General features: G+C 44.5%; 2 protein-coding genes across 6 annotated transcripts in view; both read left to right on the plus strand.

Annotated features, from left to right (window-relative positions):
- The window catches only part of SMG1 (SMG1 nonsense mediated mRNA decay associated PI3K related kinase), a 116,421-nt gene extending 105,735 nt beyond the window's left edge, over positions 1–10,686 (plus strand). For 4 of the 5 annotated variants that reach the window (XM_062179964.1, XM_062179966.1, XM_062179967.1 and 1 more), the window contains 7 exons: positions 184–363; positions 1,110–1,337; positions 2,451–2,662; positions 2,810–2,916; positions 4,960–5,139; positions 5,219–5,325; positions 6,114–10,686. In XM_062179964.1, the coding sequence (XP_062035948.1) occupies positions 184–363; positions 1,110–1,337; positions 2,451–2,662; positions 2,810–2,916; positions 4,960–5,139; positions 5,219–5,325; positions 6,114–6,191 (1,092 nt within the window). In that variant the 3' untranslated portion in view covers positions 6,192–10,686. The remainder of the gene's footprint in view (positions 1–183; positions 364–1,109; positions 1,338–2,450; positions 2,663–2,809; positions 2,917–4,959; positions 5,140–5,218; positions 5,326–6,113) is intronic. The other variant, XM_062179965.1, reaches the window with a different exon arrangement.
- Positions 10,687–13,808: 3,122 nt separating this feature from the next.
- ARL6IP1 (ADP ribosylation factor like GTPase 6 interacting protein 1) lies at positions 13,809–22,929 on the plus strand. The gene is made up of 6 exons (XM_062179775.1): positions 13,809–13,934; positions 15,821–15,954; positions 16,357–16,476; positions 20,124–20,241; positions 20,849–20,933; positions 21,292–22,929. The coding sequence occupies exons 1-6, from the start codon at positions 13,899–13,901 to the stop codon at positions 21,408–21,410; spliced, it is 612 nt and encodes a 203-aa protein (XP_062035759.1). The 5' UTR covers positions 13,809–13,898; the 3' UTR covers positions 21,411–22,929.
- Positions 22,930–23,272: the final 343 nt, after the last annotated feature.

Genomic DNA, 23,272 nt, shown 5'->3' on the forward strand with positions numbered 1-23,272 from the left:
TAGGTGCTGTTGGCCGTCTCACACCTAATAAAATCAAAATTGAAAAATGTGCATTTTGTGAGAATTTGGACTGCTTTTCAAGAGTTGGACATTATCAGGTCCAAGTCTATAATTGAGTAGGTAATTTATTTCCCGTGTCATTAATTGTCTTTACTCTGGTGCTTCCCATTTCTGTCTTCACAGGTCACCTTTCTTTGCAGCAATATCATTCATTTTGAAAGTTTACGAACAAGAACTGCAGAAGCCTTAAACTTGGACGCTGCATTATTTGAACTAATCAAACGGTGCCAGCAAATGTGTTCATTTGCATCACAGTTTAACAGTTCAGTCTCTGAGTTAGAGCTTCGGTTATTACAGAGAGTGGTGAGTCTTGAGTCTTGGGTAGAAATAAAGAAATGTGGTGATTAAAATAAGACCAGTGCTACACGGGCACCTGATTAATTCAGTCATTCAGATTCAGTTTATATATACTGAACACCACTATTGTAGGTAGAATGTTGTTAGAGAGCATACAGTGATGATTAAGTCTTGCTTTTATCCTTCAAAACATTTATTACTTTAATAATGAATGAAAAAATGAAAAGGATTCTTAGACATAGCCAAGGTACTATGGCAGTTCAGAAGGGAGGAGAAAGGCAGGGTGTAGCAAATGATTCAGATGCATTGAAAATAGCATAATAGAAAGAGGAACTAGTAGAAAGTGAATGCGGGAAAGGTGAGGTAAGTCCAGAAATACCAACTTGTACATTTGGTATTTATATTTAATAGGAAAGCTTTAGGTTATGTGCTAATCTCTGGTTTAATTTCTAAGAGAATGAGTTTAGAGACCTGGATAAGAATTATCTTTGTCATTCCAGGTATATGCCTCAGGTCTTAAACTTGAAGTATTTGTATTCTGTATGATTGTGTAGAAAAGTTGAAAATATTCATCTATATTTCATAGATTATTGAAGAGGTTAAATACTATCTTTATAGGTGATCAAGCCTTTGCAACTAAGGTTCTTTTTTTTTTTTTTTTTTTTTTTATCAGCTTGAGTTACTAGTATCTTTGATAATGATGGTGAAGGGACTTTTAAATTATTCTGATCCTTAGTGCTTGTTCTACTTAGGACACCAGTCTTGAACATCCTATTGGCAGCTCTGAGTGGCTTTTGTCAGCACACAAACAGTTGACCCAGGATATGTCTACTCAGAGGACAATCCAGACCGAGAAAGAGCAACAGATAGAAACAGTCTGTGAAACAATTCAGAATCTGGTCGATAACATAAAGACAGTGCTCACTGGTCATAACCGGCAGCTTGGAGACGTCAAACATCTCCTCAAAGCAATGGCTAAGGTAAGACTAGCCACCAAACACATTCACTGCCCCTGTTTTATAAGGTTACAAGTGGTCTCCTGATAGAAATACAGTGACATTTTGTAAACAGTTTCTCTCAAGTCACAGCTTTCAGTTTGTAACTTAATTTGTGTTTAATTAACAGCAGTATTCTGATTTTTGTATATAGTGGAACTGAGACTTAAAAGAATTGGTTTATTCACTCTGACATAACTTGTAATAGAACAGACATGAACCCAGTCTGAATGTTGAGATCTTCAGCTTCTCTTACTCTTCCCCATCTTGTTGACTTTTGAAGTCAAATCAGGAGTCTGAATTAGCTGTCTGGCGACTGCCTTCTCGTAGCACAAGTCCAGAACAGACAACCCTGCATTGCCGTGGTGGAGGGTTTTAAAAGGGAAAACCTGCTTTTTATCAGTCATTTAATTATGCATGTGGGCTTATGCAGGCAGAAAGGAGACGTATAGAAGGCAGAAGCAGTTAGCCAATCAGCTAGTTTCTTTGTAACCTTATTGAAAAATACAACAATTCAGTTATTTAATTGTGCCTGGTTGGGGTCAAGCATGGTGTCACTAACCTTGGTGCCACCGTGTTATCTTGTGGCTGCAGCCTGGAGTAGACAGGAGAAATCATAGTCTGGTGGCCTTGGTCATTATCAAGAAAGCAGAGGTACAGAAGCCAGAAGTGGGCCAGTTACAAACAAACATTTATCTTTTATGAAGAATAGGCCCTGTTTTTAAAACAACCAGGCAGGATAATCTGTAGTCTAAAACCACCTGGGTGTGCTATACCACGTAGACTGTTTAAACTTTTGAGTCACTGGTTACAATCTAAATCCCCAAACTTGTTCCCAACATCCTACACAGACCAGCTAGTTTATAAGGAAACTGAGCAGCTAGAAAAAGCTAAATGAGTTCATCATCACAGAATAGTCATTTTAGAATTTGTTTCTACTTCAAATTTGCTGGGAACAGTTCCTGTACAAAAGAAGTTGGACTGTAATAAGCAGATTAAACACATTGCTATTTGAAGTATTTATTACCTCCTAACCAGCAAGTGACTATCGTAAGAGTAATTACTTAGAGAAATTAATCTTTAATACATTGATTTTAGGATGAAGAAGCTGCTCTGGCAGATGGTGAAGATGTTCCCTATGAGAACAGTGTTAGGCAGTTTTTGGGTGAATATAAATCATGGCAAGACAACATTCAGACAGTTCTGTTCACGTTAGTTCAGGCTATGGGTCAGGTTCGAAGTCAAGAACATGTGGAAATGCTCCAGGAAATCACTCCCACCTTGAAAGAACTAAAAACACAAAGTCAGAGGTAAGAATGCCTTCTGGCCAAAACATACCTGTTATAGTGAATTTGTCTCTTGATTTTATTTTATTTTTTTCAGTTTTGTTCATATTTGTGTAAGTGATTGTCTGATAAAGCATTTCATAAATAAGCCCTTTTTATTTTGTGTTTCAGTATCTATAATAACTTAGTGAGTTTTGCATCACCATTAGTCACCGATGCAACAAACGAATGTTCCAGTCCAACATCATCTGCTACTTACCAGCCTTCTTTTGCTGCAGGTAGGAGAAGACTTGAATCTTGGTCTTGTAATAGTCTACACACAAGTGTTTAATATATTTATACTGAAGCACTTTTTAAAAATAAATATTTATTTATTTGAAAGAGTTACAGAGAGGCAGAGGCAACAAGAGAGAGGGAAAGAGAGATCTTCTATCTGCTGGTTCACTCCCCAAGTGGCTACAACCACCAGAGCTGAGCCTATCTGATGCCAAGATCCAGGAGCTTCTTCCTGGCCCCCCATGTGGGTGTAGGGGCCCAAATATTTAGGCCATCTTTCACCGCTTTCCTAGGTGTGTTAGCAGGGAGCTGGATTAGAAGTGGAGCAGCCAGGACTCAAACCAGCAGCCATATGAGATGCCAGCACTGCGGGTGGCGGCTTTACCTGCTAAGCCACGGCACCAGCCCCTACTTGAGCACATTTTAAAGAGCTTCCTTAAAACATCAGGAAGGGTTAAATTTTACCCTGAGCATTTTTGGCTTATCTTTTAACATAGTCATCTGAGAGGGTGAAATACTGCAAATATATAATCTTAAAAGTTCATTTTATGATTTTTAAATTATATGTTTATATGCATTTATATATATGTTTAGAAAATACCTAGAAAAGGTTATGGTTCTATTTCAACTAGAGGTATTTTACACTGTGTATTTGTTGATGTATTTCTCTGCATGATTGTATACACATAAACACATGCTAGAATCTTTCTGTGAATGCAGTGTTTATTGCCTTTCCCCACTTACTGGTAAATCAGTAATTTCCCTGTCATTCAACAGTCTTGAAGATTTACTTAATGGCCAGTTTTTTTTAAATGATTTATTTATTTGAAAGCGTCACAGAGAAGGAGGGACAGATCTTCCACCTGCTGGTTCACTCCCCAGATGGCTGCAATTTCTAAGGCTGAGCAAAGCCAAAGCCAGGAGCCAGGAGCTTCATTTGAGTCTCCCACGAGGGCTTTAGGGGCCCAAACACTTGGAACATTATCCATTGCTTTTCCCAAGCCAATAGCAGGGAGCTAGGTTGGAAGTAGAGCAGCTGGTACTTGAACCAGCGCCCATATGGGATGCCAGTGTCACAGGTGGCAACTTTACCTGCTACTCCACAATGTAGACCCCTTAATCACCAAATTTAATATGCCATTCTGTGACTGCCATTATTAACCTTCCATTGTTGGACAGTTAAGATGTTGATGTTTCTTTTTTTAAGATTATTTATTTATTTATTTATTTGAGAGGTAGAGTTACAGACAGAGAGAGGGAGAGGGAGAGAGAGAAAAGTCTTCCATCTGCTGGTTCACTCCCCAGTTGGCTGCAATGGCTGGAGCTGAGCTGATCTGAAGCCAGGAGCCTGGAGCTTCCTCTGACAGGAGCCCAAGTACTTGGGCCATCTTGTACTGCATCCCATGTGGGTTCTGGTTCATGTCCCAGCTGCTCCATTTCCAATCCAGCTCCCTACTAATGGCCTGTAAAAACAGTGGAAGATGGTCCAAGTGTTTGGGCCTCTGCCAACTACGTGGAAGACCCAGATGAAGCTCCTGGCTTCAGCCTGGCCCAGCTTTGGATGTTGAGGCCATTGAGGGTGTGAGTCAGCAGGTAGAAGATGTCTATCCCGCTCTATAATTCTGACTTCCAAAATAAATAAATAAATCTTTTTAAAAAATTTTATGTATTAATGAGGTTCAGTCCTCGAATGCTCTCAACAACCAGGACTGGGCTCAGCCTTCTGCCAAATCCTGGCATTGGTAACTCAATCCAGGTCTCCCACATGGATGGCAGAGACCCAGTCAGTTACTTGGCCATCACCCACTGCCTTCAGAATCTGCCTTAGTAGGAAGCTAGAGTTAGGAGCATAGCCCGGCATTGAACCCAGGCATTCTGATAAAGGAGGCAGGCATCTTATCATTAGGCCTAGTGAACGCCCACTCCTGTAGTTGACTATTTAATTTGGCATATTTGCACCGTCACCTATCTCCTGTTGTCCTCTTTGCCCCGAACCCCAATTTTCTATTTACATGTGAATTGAGAGATCAATTCTTTCTTTATAGCAGTCCGGAGCAACACTGGCCAGAAGACTCAGCCTGATGTGATGTCACAGAATGCCCGAAAGCTGGTTCAGAAAAATCTTGCTACATCAGCAGATACTCCACCAAGTGCCATTCCAGGAACTGGAAAGAGTGTTGCTTGTAGTCCTAAAAAGGCTGTCAGAGATCCTAAAACTGGAAAAGGTAATGAGTTAGAACAGGGATACTTCACATTTTATGCAAAAAGGTGGTTTGACTTACCCATGTTTCCATTGTTTCATAGCTGTACAAGAAAGAAACTCATATGCAGTGAGTGTGTGGAAGAGAGTGAAAGCCAAGCTAGAGGGCCGGGATGTTGATCCCAACAGGAGGATGTTAGTTGCTGAACAGGTAACTTCTTACAATTTAAGCTGCCCATTTGGATGGGAAAGCATAGGTTTAAAGGTCTCACTCGTTTGCATGGTGGGTCATTAAGAGAGAAGAGTGTCTGAAGGTTGTGGGTGCAATGAGGACACAGGACATCTTGGAGGAGGCAAGAGTTTGTTACGTGTTCTTGAGTCTCAGTGGATGTTTGATGCTGTTACTCTGAAATTTTCCCATTAGTGTTGTTAATATTATACATACAGATTTGAGAATTTCTTTTCCCCTAGAAAAGAATGAATAATTGGACTGTAGTGCATCCTCTGGACATAGACATGATTGTTTTATTATAAAAGGAAGTGTAGCAGAGTCAGAAACGAGTTTTTAAGCATCCGTTGTGTTGCAGAATGGGCCCTGGGTCCTTGTTTGTAGACCACCTCAGCATGTATCCAGTGACTTCACGTCTTTGACTCCAGCAGCAAGTGTGAGGTCGGGAGGGCTCACTTTTCAGCTAAGGATCTGTTAAGTTCAGAGGAGTTACTGCTTCCCTAAGACATACATCTTGTAAGCTGTGGAGTATGGGAGAAGCCCAGCTTAGTTAACCTCTCTTTCCACCATGACAACTACACACCCTTTGGTTAAACAGAAGCTTACTTTTAAACAGTTCATATAGCTTAGATATGAACCATATCCTTTCAGATCTTTTTAATTTATTGCATTTCAGTTTTCTTTTTTGTTCCTTCATTCTTTTTCCCTTCTTCCTTTTTAAAAATCCTCTCAGGTTGTAAGTGGCTTTAAATGCTCCCCTCTTCTTGCAGGTTGACTATGTCATTAAGGAAGCAACTAATCTAGATAACTTGGCTCAGCTGTATGAAGGCTGGACAGCCTGGGTGTGAACGGCAAGACAGTAGATGAGTCTGGTTAAGCGAGGTCAGACATCCACCAGAATCCACTCAGCGTCAGGCATCCAAAGCCACACCACAGCCGGTGGTGATGCGACTGGGGGCTGACTCTGAGGAAACCTAGGCAATCTCGGTGCACTAGGAAGTGAATCCCGCAGGACAGCTGCACTCAGGGACACGCCCAACACCATGGCCTGCAACCAGGTCACGGGGGAAAGACGGCAAGCTCACCGCCTGCACACGGAGATGTCTTTCTGCCACAGAACAGCTGCAAACGTGTCAGGAGGTAAGCTGCAGGGAGCAATCGGGATGCCACGGAGCACAGAGTGATCTGGAACTCCATTCCACCTGACCCTGTGTGTGCAATCCAGGAAAACACCCTGCTCAGAAACGGAGAACACTGGGGCCGCGAAGAAACCACAGCCAAGGAAGATTTGATGCATTCAGATTCTCGTGTTACACTTGTTGCTTGGCAACAGTACTGGTTGGGTTGACCAGTAAGTACAAAAAGGCTATGCGATATGAATTTCAGAAATGGACTGAAAATGGAGAGCTATGTAAGAGATACACTACATTGGAAGAACTTACTTCTGAAATGAAGGGAAAAAACACTCCACCATTCCCCCATCTCCCTGCCATTTCCCCATCCCCCTTCTACCTAATCTAGTATGGATTAGCCATTCTTCAAATCCACTTTTATTTCAATCCTCATATTTCATATACTTCCATCTTGATGCTGTTAACTTACATTTGGAGCGATAAGCAGAAATTTCTCCAAGACCACTGATAACATGGAAAACACAAGGATTGTTTAGAGGTCTCTCAAGGATTGTTTAAAGGTCTGATGATCACATAGAATGTAATTCTGGTCATTTAAGTCATTTCTGTGATTCTATCATGTGCAGTTTCCAGAATTGTCACTGTGCATTCAAAAGTAATGAATCTAACAGACATTTGATTTAATGTGCACTCCCCTTTGCTTATAGTGTGCATTTTTGGGAGGTCATTCAAATTTTCCCTCGTCTGTGATTGCTGTAGTTTCTTTCGTAGAAAGTAGCTAATCTGATGTAATCTTTTACCTTTTTAAAAACCAGGATAGAGTATGTATTAGAGTTTTACATTGTTGATGACAGATGAAAATAAAGTGATGTTCTGGTGGAGGTAGAGTGAGATTGTTTTAAATTCAGTTTTCTTATTTCATACTTTTAATTTACAAAGTGTAAATTAGAAGTTCTTTAGTTTTCCTGGCATTTTAGGACATGTTTGTGAAACATTAGCCACAGTGAGAACCACCAACATCATTTTATTAAGTTCAGTTACTAGTCTGTAAAGTACCTTACTTTTTGCACAGTTTTAATAGCTTGCTGTTCAGTCAGACATTAGAGTGAATTCATGATCAAGGTTCCCTTAAATTTAGCATCGCATTTCAATACTGACTGTGTAAGCTAAATTGTTGATCTAAAATAAAAATCCATTCTAGAATAGGATTCTTAAAATCACGTATTGACACAAAACAGAACACAATTAAAACCCTAACTGCTTGAGTCCATTTTCCCTGCATTTTAGAGATTAGGACAGTGGTCACCCTCTGGCTGCCAGTCTTCACAGACTTGAAAGGTTTTAAGGGAAACGTCCACGTAGCTCTGGGCCTTTCTGTCGTCTGGTTGCCACGTTAGTCGGTAATTCTGAAGTACCCATGAGAGGATGCATTTCAGTGCCAGTGCTTTCTTAGTACTTTAACAAGCATTGCAAAAGGATGGGATTTTTGAATATCCATGCGTCCAATAGCAAGTTAAGGAACCTAGCACATCAAATTTTATTTTCTTCATTTGTTTTGAACCTTACTTTCAGAACCACGACAACCTAGCTGGAATAATAATGCCATATTGTATTTTGCACGCTGCTTTATTTCCTAGAGGCTGTGGGAGCTGTTGGCATTCCTCACTTGATTACCTCTGCTCTCTCAAGATGAAACAGTCTTCAGCAACATTCTTTATTGTCACAAGGAGAAACTTTTATCACAGTGATAAAAACCAGCTCATAGTAGTTTGTCCTAGATAGTATTCAGAAATTGCTTCCTCTTCGGTAGAGAAGGTAAATGGAATAGGTGAATTTTATTGCCTGTGTGTTTCAGGCTTCAGAGGTACCTGGCACCTTATCCAAGCAAAAACAAAACAGCTTTATTTCAAAAACATGTGCCTCTGGTATGTTACCCACTTTTATTTTAAACTGGTCCACAGAGAGTAGTGTGGCTCCTACGATGCCTGTTTGGTTGTTGGGCAGAAAGAAGTGGGTGATGGCTTCAGAGCTCGCTCTTTGCTGCACTCTGGACAAGATCCGAGTCTGTGCTGTCATTTTGTAAGCAGCGTTGCCATTTTGGACTTTGAGAGCCCTTATCAGTTAGATTAAGAATATAGGGCCCATATATTGGGGATTATTTTGTAAAATAATGTGAGTGCTCGGGTTTTGAAGTCGTTTTTGATAACAATACCTGTGGAAAACCAGGAATCCTCTCCTCTAGCTGCCTCTCTTCCCTCCCTCCCTCTCTTCCTCCCTTTTTGTCACTCCCTCCACCCCCCTGTACCTCCTTCCCTACCTCCCTTTCTCTCCAAGTTTCAGAGGGTACAGAATTGTCTACACACAACCTCTTCTATTCAAAGTACCCTTGGAAATTGAAGTTTGTTTTGTTTGTTAATATTGCCTGGTTTTTAGTTTTTAGTTTTTTTTTTTTTTTTTCTACAAAGCTGTAGAGGCTTAGTAGTTTATGGAGCTATTTCTCTTCTGTTTCTTTAGTGTGTCTTATAATTTCTCATTCTCTCTGGTCCTGAAGTTCTCCTGTAGTTTGCTAGATGATGATTAAGATTCTTTCATGTCTGACACTTGTGTTGTTCTTTTGAGATCCGTGAGATTTCTTTGTGTGAGAACTGATAATCAGGCTCTTGATCTTTCTCTAAATTGCTTTTGTACACCCCAGACCCCAGGTTCAGGGTGAGGGTTTGTAATACAAAGAGAAACTTCCATCACTTCTGCCCTAATACTTGCCTCTATACCTGAGCTTAGTAAGTAGTTTTAATATTGTCCAATGTTTGGTGTTATTTGCATTGTTTTCTGTTCTTGTTTTTGTTTTTTAAATTGTGGTTGTTCTGATGTGTGAAATTTAAGGAAAGAGCCATTTAAAAAAATGCCAAGCAGGGCAATGCAAGTACAGCCAAATATTACAGTTGATGTGCAATCTTGGGTCCTTTTTCATCGGGGTATTATAGGCAGTACTTTACATCAAAAAGTCTTCCTGGCCTATTTTCCCCCACATTTTTGTAATTACTCTGGGGCTTACTTGTTTTGGCAGTACTAAAATCAAAGGAGCTGGTTCTTCTTCTTCTCCCAATTCTTTCCATACTGAAGCAAGCACCTACAACTAGCCTGGTAGTCATGTCAGTGAATGTGTATTAGCATACTGGAGCATCTTTGTTTTAATGTCCTGTTTTATAGCTTGTTGAACTTGAAAAATGCCCATAATTTAGAGCTAGGACCGCCCCCGCGCCCACCCCTCCACCCCACCCCCAAATCAAGGAGGTAGAATAGCTCATGTGAGGGTCACTTAAGAGTAGAATTTGTTTCCAGAATGTGGGTAGTGTTAGAAAGAGTCCTCTTGTGGGGAGGAAGTAGGAGGAATCACAATTTTTTTCAAGTATCAGGGAAAGGGGAAATGTACTGTATTACAAAACCCCCACGGGTTTGTTGCACTTTTCTCTGCTTCTTAGGCCTGGGCAGGGGTTTCACCACGCTTCTTTACAAAGGGCAGACTGACTTGGATTGAGAAAGCTTTGTAGGTTCAAGGGTTAATTGTAGAACACAACCACTTAGGGTCCCTTGCTTTCCATGGGAATTTGGCTGGGCTTGTTAGGAAAATGCTGTTTGTTGTGCTAATGTAAAAATACACAATTAGCTCAATTTTTGAAGATGGTAAACTGAGAATTGCATGTTCTGAAATGCAGACTTTTTTTAGTGTGTTTTTCTTTCAAAACAGGCTGATTATCTTTTATTTTTCTTTGTTTTTTCCTGACAGTTGAAGTTTCAGCTCCTGTTTAAAGTTACCGTGTCAGTTATTTTTCTGGTTTGAATTTTCCTTATATTTCTACCTGTAATGTCAGTGGCAACGACATCCTATTTCACTTGTTTAGTTTTTAACCCCTCATAAGAGCAAGTTGATTTTGAACTGAATCTTCCTTGTCCTAGTAACATTGTATAAATAGTGGCTTCTCTGTGCAAAAGGTGGTAATGCCTCCTGATGGACATAATTGTGATTGTATTTAAGATAAAAAGGTGAATAAATCACACCAGCTTCCTGAAAATGTTCATAATGCATCTTTTGGAAAACAAAAACACATGCCTACTTTGTGCTATTTGCATTCACATGGCAAAGATTGTATGAAATACCTTTTTCCAAAAAATAAAATAAAGGTTCAGTCTCAAAAGACACGGCATTGAATTTGCTCTGGATTTAATGGTCAAAGTGCATTCTGGAAAGCTCTCCATCCCCCCTTTGTGAAGCACTAATACTTGCAAGTATGAATAATTCTCAAGAAGGTATTTTACTTTCAAAGCTTTTTGAGTAGCAATGGAAACTAATGGAAAAGTTCTTAGCATTATATGCCCAGTTCGCTAAGCTGAAGTTTGGCAGTTTTCAAAAACTAAAACTCCTGCTGACCATGGTTGATCATTTCCTGGGTGTGAAAACAGAAAAGATCCAGCTCATTTTTATCCTGAAGATTGCATTTGTTGCTAATAGATTGTGTGAGCAGAATTTGTTCACTGCTTAGTCATCCAGTACATTCCAAAAGATCACATCCTGTCTGTGTGTGCAGCACAAAAACAAAGCTCATGCAGAAGCTAACCACATTCAGGGTAGGTTTGGAACCTCAGTCAAAGACCCTAGAGCAGTGCCCCCAGTCTGCGAATTTTGGAAAGAGGTCTGGGAACAGATTCCGTAACAGAAACGCTATGGAGAAATTGCTGCTTGGATTGCTTCTATTTTTCACCTATTTCAGTTTCACAGTCTGGTTTTTAAAAAGGTCTTCTCTTTTTTTTTTTTTGAAGTTGTGCATAGGGAACTTGGGGTGAAAACCAGAGGCATTCTGTAGCAGAGCTTTTTTGCCAAAGTAGAAATGTTTTTAAAGCCTAAAGAGTCTGGGTCTGTGTTGTGAAAAGTATCTGATAATGTTGCCACCCGTGGCCTGCAACCCATTGAGGTGCCGGTTGGAGCTCTGGCTGCTCTACTGCTGATCCAGCTTCCTCCTAGTGGCCTGGGAAAAGCAGTGGAAGATGGCTTCCAAGTGTTTAGGCCTCTGCCACCCACATGGGAGACCTGAATAAAGCTCCTGGCTTCAGCCTGTCCCAGCCCTGGCCGCTGCAGCCATCTGGGGAGTGAACCAGTCGATGGGAGATATTTCTGTTCTCTTCCTTCCCTCCTCTCTTCCAAAATAAATACATCTTAAGAAAAAAAAAAAATGCCTAGTAACTCTTTGGCCATTCTTTAAAGTTGGGTGTTAGTATGCTGCTAGCAAGATTGTACACTCTGCTCAACACATTCACCAATTGTGGCTGCTCATTCTTCGGTCTGCTTGTCCTTTTTCTTCTGAAGACATAGAGGAGAGCCTGTTCCTCGAATTCCAGAGCTTTAAAATCTTCCAAAGCGTGAACATTAAGCCTAGTGTCCCACATTAGAGTGCATGGGTTCCACCCTGGTTCGAGCTCCTGATTCCATTTTTGTTTTTAAAAGATTTTACTTATTTGAAAGGCAGAGCTAGGCAGCAAGATCTCCCATCCACTGGTTCACTCTCCAAATGGCTGCAATGGCTGGAGCTGGGCTAATCCGAAGCCAGGAGCTTCTTCAGGGACTCCTGCGTGGATGCAGGGGCCCAAGCACTTGGGCCATCTTCCACTGCTTTCCCAGGCCACAGCGGAGTGCTGAGCAGAAGTGGAGCAGCCAGGACTTGAACTGGCACCCATGTGGAATGCTGGCAGTGCAGATGGCAGCTTTAGCCGCTACGTCATAGTGCCAGCGCCGATTCAGCTTGCTGAATTGATCCTGGGAGGCATTAGATGATGGCTCAAGTAGTTGGGTCCCTGACACCACATGAGACCTGGGTTGAGTTCTCCACTCCTGTCAGGCTTTCCCAGCCCCATTGGGGAAGGAACCAGTGGATGGGAGCTGTAGCGCTCAATGTAAAACATACAAACGAGGTCTTTATTGACTGGCTGTACCTTACAATACAACCTGAACTTTCCTCCAGCGTCCCCCATAGTAGAGACCTCTAACCTTGGGGAGGCTCAGGTGATATCCCCCGCCCCGCCCCCAAAGGTCGCGGTCAGATTCGACACTTCCACGAAATTTGCAAGGCTCCTGGTTGGTCCAGTTTGCTCAGGGCTTTTCTTGGACTTCCCTGAGCTTTTCAGAACCTGGTTGTTATTTAAAGAGTGCTTCCAAGATAAAGTCGGTGGCATTAATATACATGGGTTTATAAGGACAAAGGGCGTACAGTACTTTCCCTGAGACAAACCTCTGTCTAGGCCAACATTTGGCGTGATTCAGAGAAGAGCTTGCTAACGCATTTTGAAGTCTAGATGGAAAAGATGTAGAAGGATCTCAAGAGAGTTCATCCAGCTCTCTCTCATGGAAGGAAGGCGCTATTAATCACCAGATACAGGGGGAGTTTGTAGTTTAAACCACGGGGCCCGGCGCTGTGGCGTAGCGGGTACAGCCGCCGCCTGCAGTGCCAGCGTCCCATAGGGTCACCAGTCCAGCTCTGCTGTGGCCTGGGAAGGCGGTGGAGGATGGCCCGAGTGCCTGGGCCCCTGCACCTGCGTGGGAGACCCGGAGGGCGCTCCTGGCTCCGGATAGCCCTCCTACGCGTTGGGGCCACTTGGGTAGTGGACCAGCGAATGGAGGGCCTCACTCTCTCTGCCTCTCGAATAAATAAATCTTAAAAAAAAAAAAAAGTAAATGCCCCACGAAGGATGTCTCTCTCACTGTGACCCCCACCCCCACCCAAAGACCTCATTCCTGAGTACGCCGCGGCAAAAGCCACATCAACAGCTCCGTTCACTGGTTCCCAAAACCTCACGAGGCGGGCACGAGTCACAAATCTGGGGTCAGCCGCTCGCCGGCCGGGGACGGCGGGGGACCACGGCGCTGGGAGGCGGAATCGCGGCCGGTCCCGCCCCCAGCCACTGGCCCGCGCCGCGTGCCCATCTCTGCCCTCCGCCTGACACTCCGGCGCTGAGCGAGCCATCGCCAGCAGGGCCCCACGGCCAGGAAGGCGTCCACTCCGGGCCAACCCAACCTCCGCCGCCTGCCGCGACAGTTGAACCGCTTCCGCGAGCCCTGGGCGGGGCGCCGCACCATCCCTGGGCGCCCATTGGTTATTCCGTATCCCCGCCCCCTCCGCCCGGCGCGGCCCCTCTCCCCTTTGACCTCGATTTCAAGTCATGCGCTGGGCTGTGGTTGGTGGGGCTTTCCGGAAGCCTGTGCTCGATTCACCCAATGAGGAGCGAGCGTCGCGGGTGCTGTCGGGAAAGGCGGCCGGCCTATATAAGCGCCCTGCGGGGCGTTCCCTCGCGCTGTGCTCGCTGTGCGGGTTTCGAGTGGAGGTTGAGGTTGAAGGGGCGGCTCGGGTTCGCTGAGACGACCCTAGACGGACGATGGCGGAGGGAGATAATCGCAGCACCAACCTGCTGGTGAGTCCCGGAGGCCTGCCCGCAGGAACCGAGCTGGGCCGGCCGGTGGGCTCGGCGGGCACGGTCGTCGCGGCCTCGCTCCTGTCCCCGCCTCGGCCCGGCCCGGGAGACCCCCGTCCCTTCGGGGTTCGTGGGCGGCTCCCGGTGGGCGGGGCGAGGAGGGCGCGTGATTAGTCACGGCGAGTGGGGGGGTTGAGGAGGAGTGCGGGACCGGGGCTGCGAGGGCCCGCGCGGTGCCTTCCGGGCCTCGCCGCGGTCCTGTCCGCCTGTGCCCCCCTCGGGTCTCTCCCTGGGCGAGCGCTCGTCCTCTTCCCTCCAAGACTTGGGCGGGGATGGAGGGTCCCGGGGCCACGGCCGAGGCTTTCTGTTGGAGCTGGCGCAGCTGACAGGGACAGGGAGGCTGCGAGCTCCCCGCGGGGAACCGGGCCTGGGTCTGGAGTTGGGAAGGCCGGGGGCTGGGAGCTCACAGCACGGCTGGCGAGGATCCGGGGGAGCTGCAGCGAGGCCCTGCCTTGGGTGGACGTATTGGATCCGGATTTAACTGCACCGATCCAGGCAGGACCCGAGAGAGCGTTCCAAGGCCCCAGGTGTTGGCGAACTCGGAAGGGCGGCTTGCACTGGGGCGTGGTTTTTTGCTTCGCGCTGCTGCTTTCTAAGAGGATCAGTGCAGGCACAACGAGGCTGCCCAAGTCCTGTTGCAACAGCCGATTCTCACCTGGAGCCTGGGATCCCCAGCAGAGCCGCCCGACTGCGGGGACAGCAAGGCCTTCGGGCTCGGGCTTGCCGGGGCCGACGCTGTCAGCTCCTTTGAGTCTCAGCGAAATGGGGATGGCAACAACCCGGTCTTTTCAGGGCGATTGAGAGGCTCAGGCGGCGTTTAAGAGTTGTCGGCACATGGTGACCTCTGATGTCGTAAGGGTGAGAGATAAGCCAGGACATCGAGTTCTCAGGGGAGGTACTCACAGGGACGTTGGGGTTTCTTGTTCCAATATTTTCTCCCTTTACCAAGATGAGCTTCAGGGAGTTTGTGGCCCGAGCTCGTCCCGGAGGCCCACTTTGCGATGTCAGGGCTGCAGGAACATTGGAAGTCTACCCTGAGCGACAGGAAACGCTGTAGAGTGGCACTTGTAATTTGGAAAGCTGTTTTCCTTAATTTCGCAATGGAGCCCAATATCTCAGTGCTCCCGTTACACGGCTGTTTTAGAAGGTGGGTGCGGTTCAGGGGAAGGCTTTCCTAATGGATTGAGAGTACGGATTTAGATCGATGAAATGAGTGAACAGCCGGCCAGTTCCCAGCACCTGAAATGAACAAACTTGGAGTGCTCTAATCTGATTAGCACTCTGGGTGCTGCTACTGACTGCTTGTCCATGCCTGGGAAGGTTTGGAGCCCACTTGCGTTCACTGTGAAATGAGTCGCATCGCTACACTGCCAGCTCTGTAAGGGTTGAGCTCTATCATGTATGTGAGGAGTCGCCCCGTGCTTGGATTCATTACAGGATGGGCTTTGCCCAGTAGAAGATGGCCCGAGTCCTCGGGCCCCTGCACCCGCGTAGGAGACGGGGAGGAAGCTCCTAGGCTTTGGATCAATGCACCTCCTGCAGTTGCAGCCATCTGGAGGGTGACCCAGAGGATGGAAGACCTCTCTCTCTCTTGTGTCTCTGTCTCTACCTCTCTCTGTAACTCTTTCAAATAAATAAAATCTTAAAAAAAAAAAAGGCGAGGCTTCCCCTAACCCCCTCATTGATTCCCACCTTTGGTACCAACACTGTTGATGATCGTAATGACGAGGTATTCCACCTGCTGGTTGGCCTTGGGAAGACGTAACTGTTTGAACCACAAAGATGCTGAGTGATGAAATGGCCGCTTTCCCTTCTGCCCCGTGTAGGCTGCAGAGACTGCGAGCCTGGAGGAGCAGCTGCAGGGCTGGGGAGAAGTGATGCTGCTGGCCGACAAAGTGCTGCGGTGGGAGAGAGCCTGGTTCCCACCCGCCATCCTGGCTGTGGTCTCCCTGGTGTTCCTGTAAGTGAGCCGGGGGCGTGCTGAAGGCCCTGTCAGGGCAGCACCTTCACGAAGCCTTTTGTGGCCTTTAATCCATCAAGAATGACTGCTTACAAGCCGTGCTGGGTTTCCACAGCTGGTAGCGCTTACATAAGCTCGGTAACTTGGCGCAGTTGAATGAATCGGTGACTCTCAAGCCTTTTGGCTCAAAACCATTGCGATCTTAAACAGTCCTGGGGGTTTCCGAAAGCTTTTGTAGGCTGGTATTTATATCAGCCACTGCGGCTGTGGTGCCATCACGCTACGAAGCCTCTGGAAACCACTGGTGAGGAAATGAGAAAGCGCCGAGTACCGTCTCTGAGAACCGCGGCACTGAGGAGTAATACTGGCTGTTTTCTAAGCTTCTTTAATTTTTTTTAACAGGATTATCTACTATCTGGACCCATCTGTCCTGTCCGGTGTTTCCTGCTTTGTTATGTTTTTGTGCTTGGCTGACTACCTTGTTCCCATTCTAGCACCCAGGATTTTTGGCTCCAATAAATGGTAAGTGACACAGTGATTTGACAGTTTAATTTCGGTGGCCTTCCTGAACCTGGTGGGGGTGATGGCTGTGCTGTAACTAAGTGCAGACCCTTGTCGAATCATTCAGCCGTTTTTACCTTCACCCGTGTAATTTAAACTTAGATTTACTGCCATGGGCTTTCTGAAGGTACAGTTTCAATGAGGATTAACAACCATCTCAGTGAGCTTTCTCTATCAGCTGCACATTTCCATTTCTGTGGATATTTGAGGTGATCGACTATTTCACAAACTGTTCTTGAATAAATAGGAGACAAGTAACTGGTCAACTGTAGTCCACATTCATGTAGTGACTGTTAACAGTCTGCTGTGTGAGGCACTTGTCTCGGTGCTGTGAAATATTTGGACTGTTAAGTTTCAAATATCAAAAAGCTTCCTCCACTAAATTGCCTTTGTCATTATGAGAAACCAATATATACTACATTAAAAAATGCCCAAAGCATTTAAGAAAGAACTTAAACTAGTGTATTTGCTGTTGGCTATGGGTCCTCCCCACAGTTATCTTTATTTATTTTTTTTTTAAAGATTTTATTTATTTATTTATTTGAGAGGTATAGTTACAGAAAGAGGAAGAGATAGAGAGAAAAGTCTTCCATCCATTGGTTCACTCCCCAAATGGCCACAACAGCCAGAGCTGGGCTTATCCAAAGCCAGGAGCCAGGAGCCAGGAGCTTCTTCTGGGTCTCCCGTGTAGGTGCAGGGGCCCGAACACTTGGACCGTCTTCTGCTTTCTGAGGCCATCAGCAGGGAACTGGATGGAAAGTGAAGCACCTGGACCTGATTTGTTGCCCATGTGGGATGCCAGTGCCGCAGGTGGAGGCTTAGCCCATTACGCCACAGCATGGCCCTCCCCCACAGTTGTCTTTAAGCTTGCTTTCTAGATTTGCTTAGACTAACTTGACAATATTAGAAATAATCACTAACTGAGAGTTTTTCAATACTGTATATGAGGCCAAAATCAAGAGACTTACTGATTGCTTTTTATGAAAGTTGTATGAAGCTGGCAGGTCATATGGAAACCACCTACGATAAAAATTACACATCACTCTTGCCTAAACAACTACAATGGCAACAACAAAAAACTAAGAAAGTGCTAAATGCTTGATGGTAAGCCAAAGCCAAACATTTTAAACCTGTTACTTTTTAACTTATTCAGGCGTTGACTTGATACACATTTCCACTGTTTGACCATTTTAACTGAAATGAGAGATTATGGAGAAGAATTTAGAACACTAAGAAGTGGACAAAAAAATAAATCCTAAAAAGTGAGAAAAGTTGTTGTAGAAGGCTGAGGTTGGGGCTGGTGCTGTGGCGCAGTGAATTAACGCCCTGGCCTGAAGCGCCGGCATCCCATATGGGCGCTGGTTCAAGACCTGGCTGCTCCACTTCCCATCCAGCTCTCTGCTGTGGCCTGGGAAAGCAGTGGAGGATGGCCAAAGTCCTTGGGCTCCTGCACCCGCGTGGGAGACCCGGAGAAAGCTCCTGGCTCCTGGCTTCAGATCGGTGCAGCTCCGGCTATTGCGGCCATCTGGGGAGTGGACCATAGGATGGAGGACCTCTCTCTCTCTCTTTCTCTATCACTCTGACTTCCAAATAAATGAATAAATCTTTAAAAAAAAAAAAAAAACGCTGAAAAATAAAATAGAAGGCTGAGGTTTTGAGACGTCGAGGCAGCGTCGATGTGTGCCCAGTGCTGCAGGAGGTTGTAGGTGAGTGAGCTGTTTGATTACATGTATGACATTCTTCGGTTGTTTTGAGTGCCTGAGATGGAGTTAGGAGACTAAGGGTCATACTAAAAGTATTTTAACTTCCCTCTGGATTGTTGAATTTCTCACCTTTGATCTAAACAATGAGTCAAACTAGATGTTGGAATAGATTCCACACCCACACCCCCACACTGCCACACCACCGCCACCACCGCCGCCACCACCAACCCGGCCCGGGAATCCCCCAGCTGCTATTTTTGCCTGATTAGTAGTCTTGTTCTTGAGCATCTTAGCTGCTGGGCAAACTCCTCACCACCAGCACCACCACCCCACCACCCCCCAGCAAATGAATCTTTAAGTACAAATTCACATGTCTGAGAAAAGTTAAATTATAGAATAATTAAGGACATTAGCTTTTGTTTGTTTCCCAGATGGTAGCAAAGCATACACTAATTCTATAGAAATAAGTGTTGTAAGTGTGTACCCTATGAACCGTTTATTTGGTGATTGATGTACTTGCTCAGCAGGCAGGCAGGGAGCTCCCATCCGCTGGTTCATTCCCCAGATACCCACAGTGACTCCTGCTCTGTAAAGAAGTCAGGAGCTGAGAACTGCACCAGGTCTCCCACCTGGGTAGCAAAGACTTTACCGCTTGAGCCATTACTGCTGCCTCCCGAGGCCTGCACTGGCAGGAAGCCGGAATTGAGAGCAGAGTTGCAGCTGAACCCAGACGCTCATATGGACTGTAAGCAGCTTCGCTGTGAGGCTAAATGGCCCCACCTACATTCTGAACCTTTAAGGAAAAAAATCACATATTTGGGGAGCAAGTTAAATTATAGGTAATTAAACATCCTTGCTTAAAGAGGTTTCTTCACATCAAAATGGAGCCTTTGAGTTATTTTTCACTTGGCAGTAATGAATAATGCTATTTTTTAGATAAGTTTGCGACCATGCAGTGTTAACACATACAACAGAGATTTAGCCACTGACCTTGACTTCATTAGCCAGATGACATTTTAATCTGCAAATTTGTAATTCTTAGAAAAAGGTTTTTGGAAATAAACGTCGTTAGCTTCATGGTAATCTGTATGTAACTCAGTTATTGATAGAGCAGATTTTATTTTGTTATAGAGAAGAAAGGGCACTGTGTTGCATAGACACTGCCTAGCCTTGACCAAGGTAACAAAAGGTCTAATTGTTTACCAGAAGATTCAGGGCTCGGCAGAAATCCTGCTGCTTGCTCACCAGTGTTCCAGGGAGGAGGACCAGAGGAGAGAAGGGAACGCATCCATCCAGATGTACAAAAGCAAATGTTTTTATCAGAGCCAGAAAAACGCTACAAATACAAAGCGCTCCTTGGGCCTTTTTGAGTTTGTTTTATGGTTTTGTTTACTGATTGTATTTTCCTCTACTGGGAATAAACGTGTAAAGACTTGGGGTTTGAGCTGCTTATTGCTCTTTGGTATCAGATGTATGACTCTCAGTTGGGGGTCCTGTGCTTTAATTGCTGGTGGTTAATTAGCTCACTGAAGAACTGTTGGTCTGCTAGTCTACAGTGCAGGATTCATTAGGAAATGAAAATAGGAATAGAGAAATCAAGTTTAAGTTTATGCATGGCCAATAGAACTCAGTCTTGTTACTGTCGGTAACCAAGTGTGGCATCCGAGCTACAGGTCATTATTTCAGTTTAGTGCAAGTATGTATACACTCCCACACACTTCTTTATGTGAAGATTTGTGCTGTAAGAGGTGTTAATGGTGCAATAACTGGACCGAATAAGATAGAGGTGGACCACTGTTTTATTTTTACTTTCTTCAGAAAATAGCTATTTAAATTTTAAGGCCATGGTGTGTTTTGACTACTGTAGAGATCTGCTTGTATCAAAGGGGGAATTTTTTTTTCTAGGACCACTGAACAACAACAGAGATTCCATGAAATTTGCAGCAATGCAGTGAAAACTCGGCGCAGAGCTGTGGGATGGTGGAAACGCCTCTTTACACTGAAAGAAGAAAAGCCTAAAATGGTACTTCCATTTATTTATGTAAGAAAAGCAAAATTTGAAGCGTGAGGCAATTTTGACTTCATCATAGTCTGACAGCTTTTTTTAAGTAGCTTGATATTTATAATTATATAATTTATTTAACTTGTAAGCATATTCTTGAATATTAGATTGAATCATTAAAGTTACAAGTTATATTTTGCATTTAACTTTTATCTTGGTACAGGAAAATTTTTTCTTTTTTGTTCCCTGGAATAAGAGACATATACTTAGAAAGCATCTGTCTCTAATTTCTCTGAGCTTCACATGAAGTTACTGACAAAGGAATATAGCTGATGTTATATTTAATGTATGTATAGAATCACAGGAGAAAATATATCTGAATCCTGTGAATTAGGTCTAAAGGAGTTTTCTATGATTTTTTGAAATATATAGATTTCTTTAACAAATATTTTTAAAGAAAAGCGGTAAAAAGTAAGTTAATTCCCACCCTTTGAAACAAACCATTTTTTAGATTGAGAAATAAAGTTGTAGCTGCTTGAGTACTGGATGATGTTTTGATGTATGTAGTCATGTGGAATAGTGAAACGGACCCCATGTAGAGCTGATGAACTCTCGCTCTCTCTGTCAGTACTTCATGACCGTGATCATCTCTCTTGCGGCAGTCGCTTGGGTGGGCCAGCAAGTCCATAACCTGCTCCTCACCTACCTGATAGGTAAGTCTCTGAGCAGGAGCCCCACGCACAGCCTCGGCACTACAGTCTGCCTGTAAGTTAGCCAAGGACAAACGGGAGGCAGTGATCAGAAACATAAGCGAGAGCCAGGTCTTTGTGATGGTCATAGAATAACCAAAGTAGAAAGTCATGTGCAAGAGGTAGAAGCGAGCAGTGGTTTTCATCCGCGCTTGGGGAGGGTTTGATGGCAGAAGTTTCTGGAGATAAGTCTCAGTGAAAGTAACAGATTTCATATTGCTTCCTCCCATTTGAATATCCATAATTCGGGAAGCTGACTTGTTTAAAATGTAATAACCTTAAGGAAGCTAATGGCTGACTCCTTAATTTTGTTTGTGTTAAGTGACTTTCTTGCTGCTGCTTCCTGGACTGAACCAACATGGAATCATTTCGAAGTACATTGGAATGGCCAAAAGGGAGATAAACAAGCTCCTCAAGCAAAAGGAAAAGAAAAATGAGTAGTGCCCGTGCTCGTGCAGGGTGGTTAGCGAAGTATGCGTTGTCCCCAGACACCGTTTCTCCTTTGCTATCCGATACTAAAATGTTAGAGAAGTCGATCTTTGCTCTCCCTCACTCTGCCCTTGGTTAATGAAAATTCAGACTTGCCGACTCAGACTCTGTGCATGGTGCCTGCTTGTCCTGTGTAGCTGGGTGCATTCTCATCAGTTGGCCTTACACGGACACCTCTTTAGTGAGTATGATTTGCTTTGATTTTTCTCAACCAGCATTAATTCATAGACAACATTACGTTTAGGCACCTTCCTCTAAAATAACACAGTGATGAACTTTGCCCTTTAGTCCAGTTCACAGCGACTTGGGAAACTGCTGGAAGTGACCTTTGCTTTAGCTAACACAGGATCGTGGTCTGTGGCTGCAGGAAGCCACCTGCTACAGGGCCGTCCGACTTCGTGACTGTAGAGACCAAATTCACCACTTCTGATGATGAGACCAATTAAGAACCATTCCTCATTCTGTTTTTTTACAGTGGGAGAAGAATCCCCAGGGAATAACATGCACCAATTCCAGGTTTCTCCCATGTACAAAACTTAGAAATTTAGAAGAGACACTGGCACTTCCTCCCAGCAGGGAATATGACAGGCCTAGCTGTCTTGGCCCCGTGCACTTAGACCGGGGCTAGCAGATCTTCGAAGGCAGACTGCCAAAAGACGAGATTCAGGATGGTTAGCGTGCTTTGGACTTCTGATCTGCAGCTGACTTCTAAAGTGCACAGCAGGCTAAGACATGTCTGACCCCTGCTCCAAGAGCAGCCCTTGAAGGACAACAGTCTCTCTGTGTTTAGTCAAGATTCATTGCAGTAGGAAATCATCTAATTTTACTGGTTCCTGAGACCAGCAGGAGTCTAAAGGCAAGGCAGCACCAGCCCTTGTCCCAGTCTCTGTAGGTCCGGCACAGCACTCGGCTTGTGTGTGACTTTTTTTTTCTAGATAATTCTGTGAAAAATGCAAGGGCTGCTGGTGAGAGCAGACGTGGAGTGACGATCATTGAACCCTGGTCTACATAGGTGTTGGAACTCCTTGGAAAGTTTCTTGTGATCATTCTTGGTAGCTAGTTTAGAGTGGTTGATATCTGTGGGAATAAACCGCTAAGGGCCAAAAATGTGAACTATTTGGGAACAATACTTAAACGATTAACTAGCTGTAATATAGTTTTGTGAATTTATTGCACTGATGCTGTAAACCCTGTTCCCTGTGGTATATCTGTCCCTGAGTAGCTGTTGTTTCCCGCCTTTCAATTTCGCTGTGAACAGTGGCTCCCGTTGTAGCACGTGTTTGTTTTAATGTTTCATATAAAAACTACCTGAATTTTGTGTGTTTCCTCCTTGTAAATAAGCCTGTCTTCCTATGCAGATTTTTTTGTGAATATGCGTTCTACCAATTAACTACTTTTGCAGTTTTAATCCTGTATTATTTCTTCTACTTTGTTTTGTGTAAAAGGGGAAAAATAAAAAAGCTGGAATCTCTCCTTGTGTCCAATTTTCTTTGTAACTTAGCCAGCATAATGTTGACAAGACTGGGCTTTGGGAATCTGGTGAATGAGCTGCTCTGTGTGAGGATGACGTGCCTTGAAGGTGCTCTTTAAGAACAAAGTGAGAAAAAGGTTTGAATTTGTTCAGCAAACATCCAGGCACCACGGTAGATGGCAAAGGACATACCAGACTAAGAGGAGGCCAGTGACGACGTGCGAGAGGAACGGGCTGGAAGAACAGGTGGGGGCACCTCCATACCCCGGGGCCACCTGGCTCCCTGCTTGGTCAGTACCTGTGGGTGACTTGTCTACACTTTGAACACTTGAGAATTGGAGCT

Source organism: Lepus europaeus, chromosome 21 (genome assembly GCF_033115175.1).
Source record: "Lepus europaeus isolate LE1 chromosome 21, mLepTim1.pri, whole genome shotgun sequence".
Taxonomy (NCBI): Eukaryota; Metazoa; Chordata; class Mammalia; order Lagomorpha; family Leporidae; genus Lepus; species Lepus europaeus.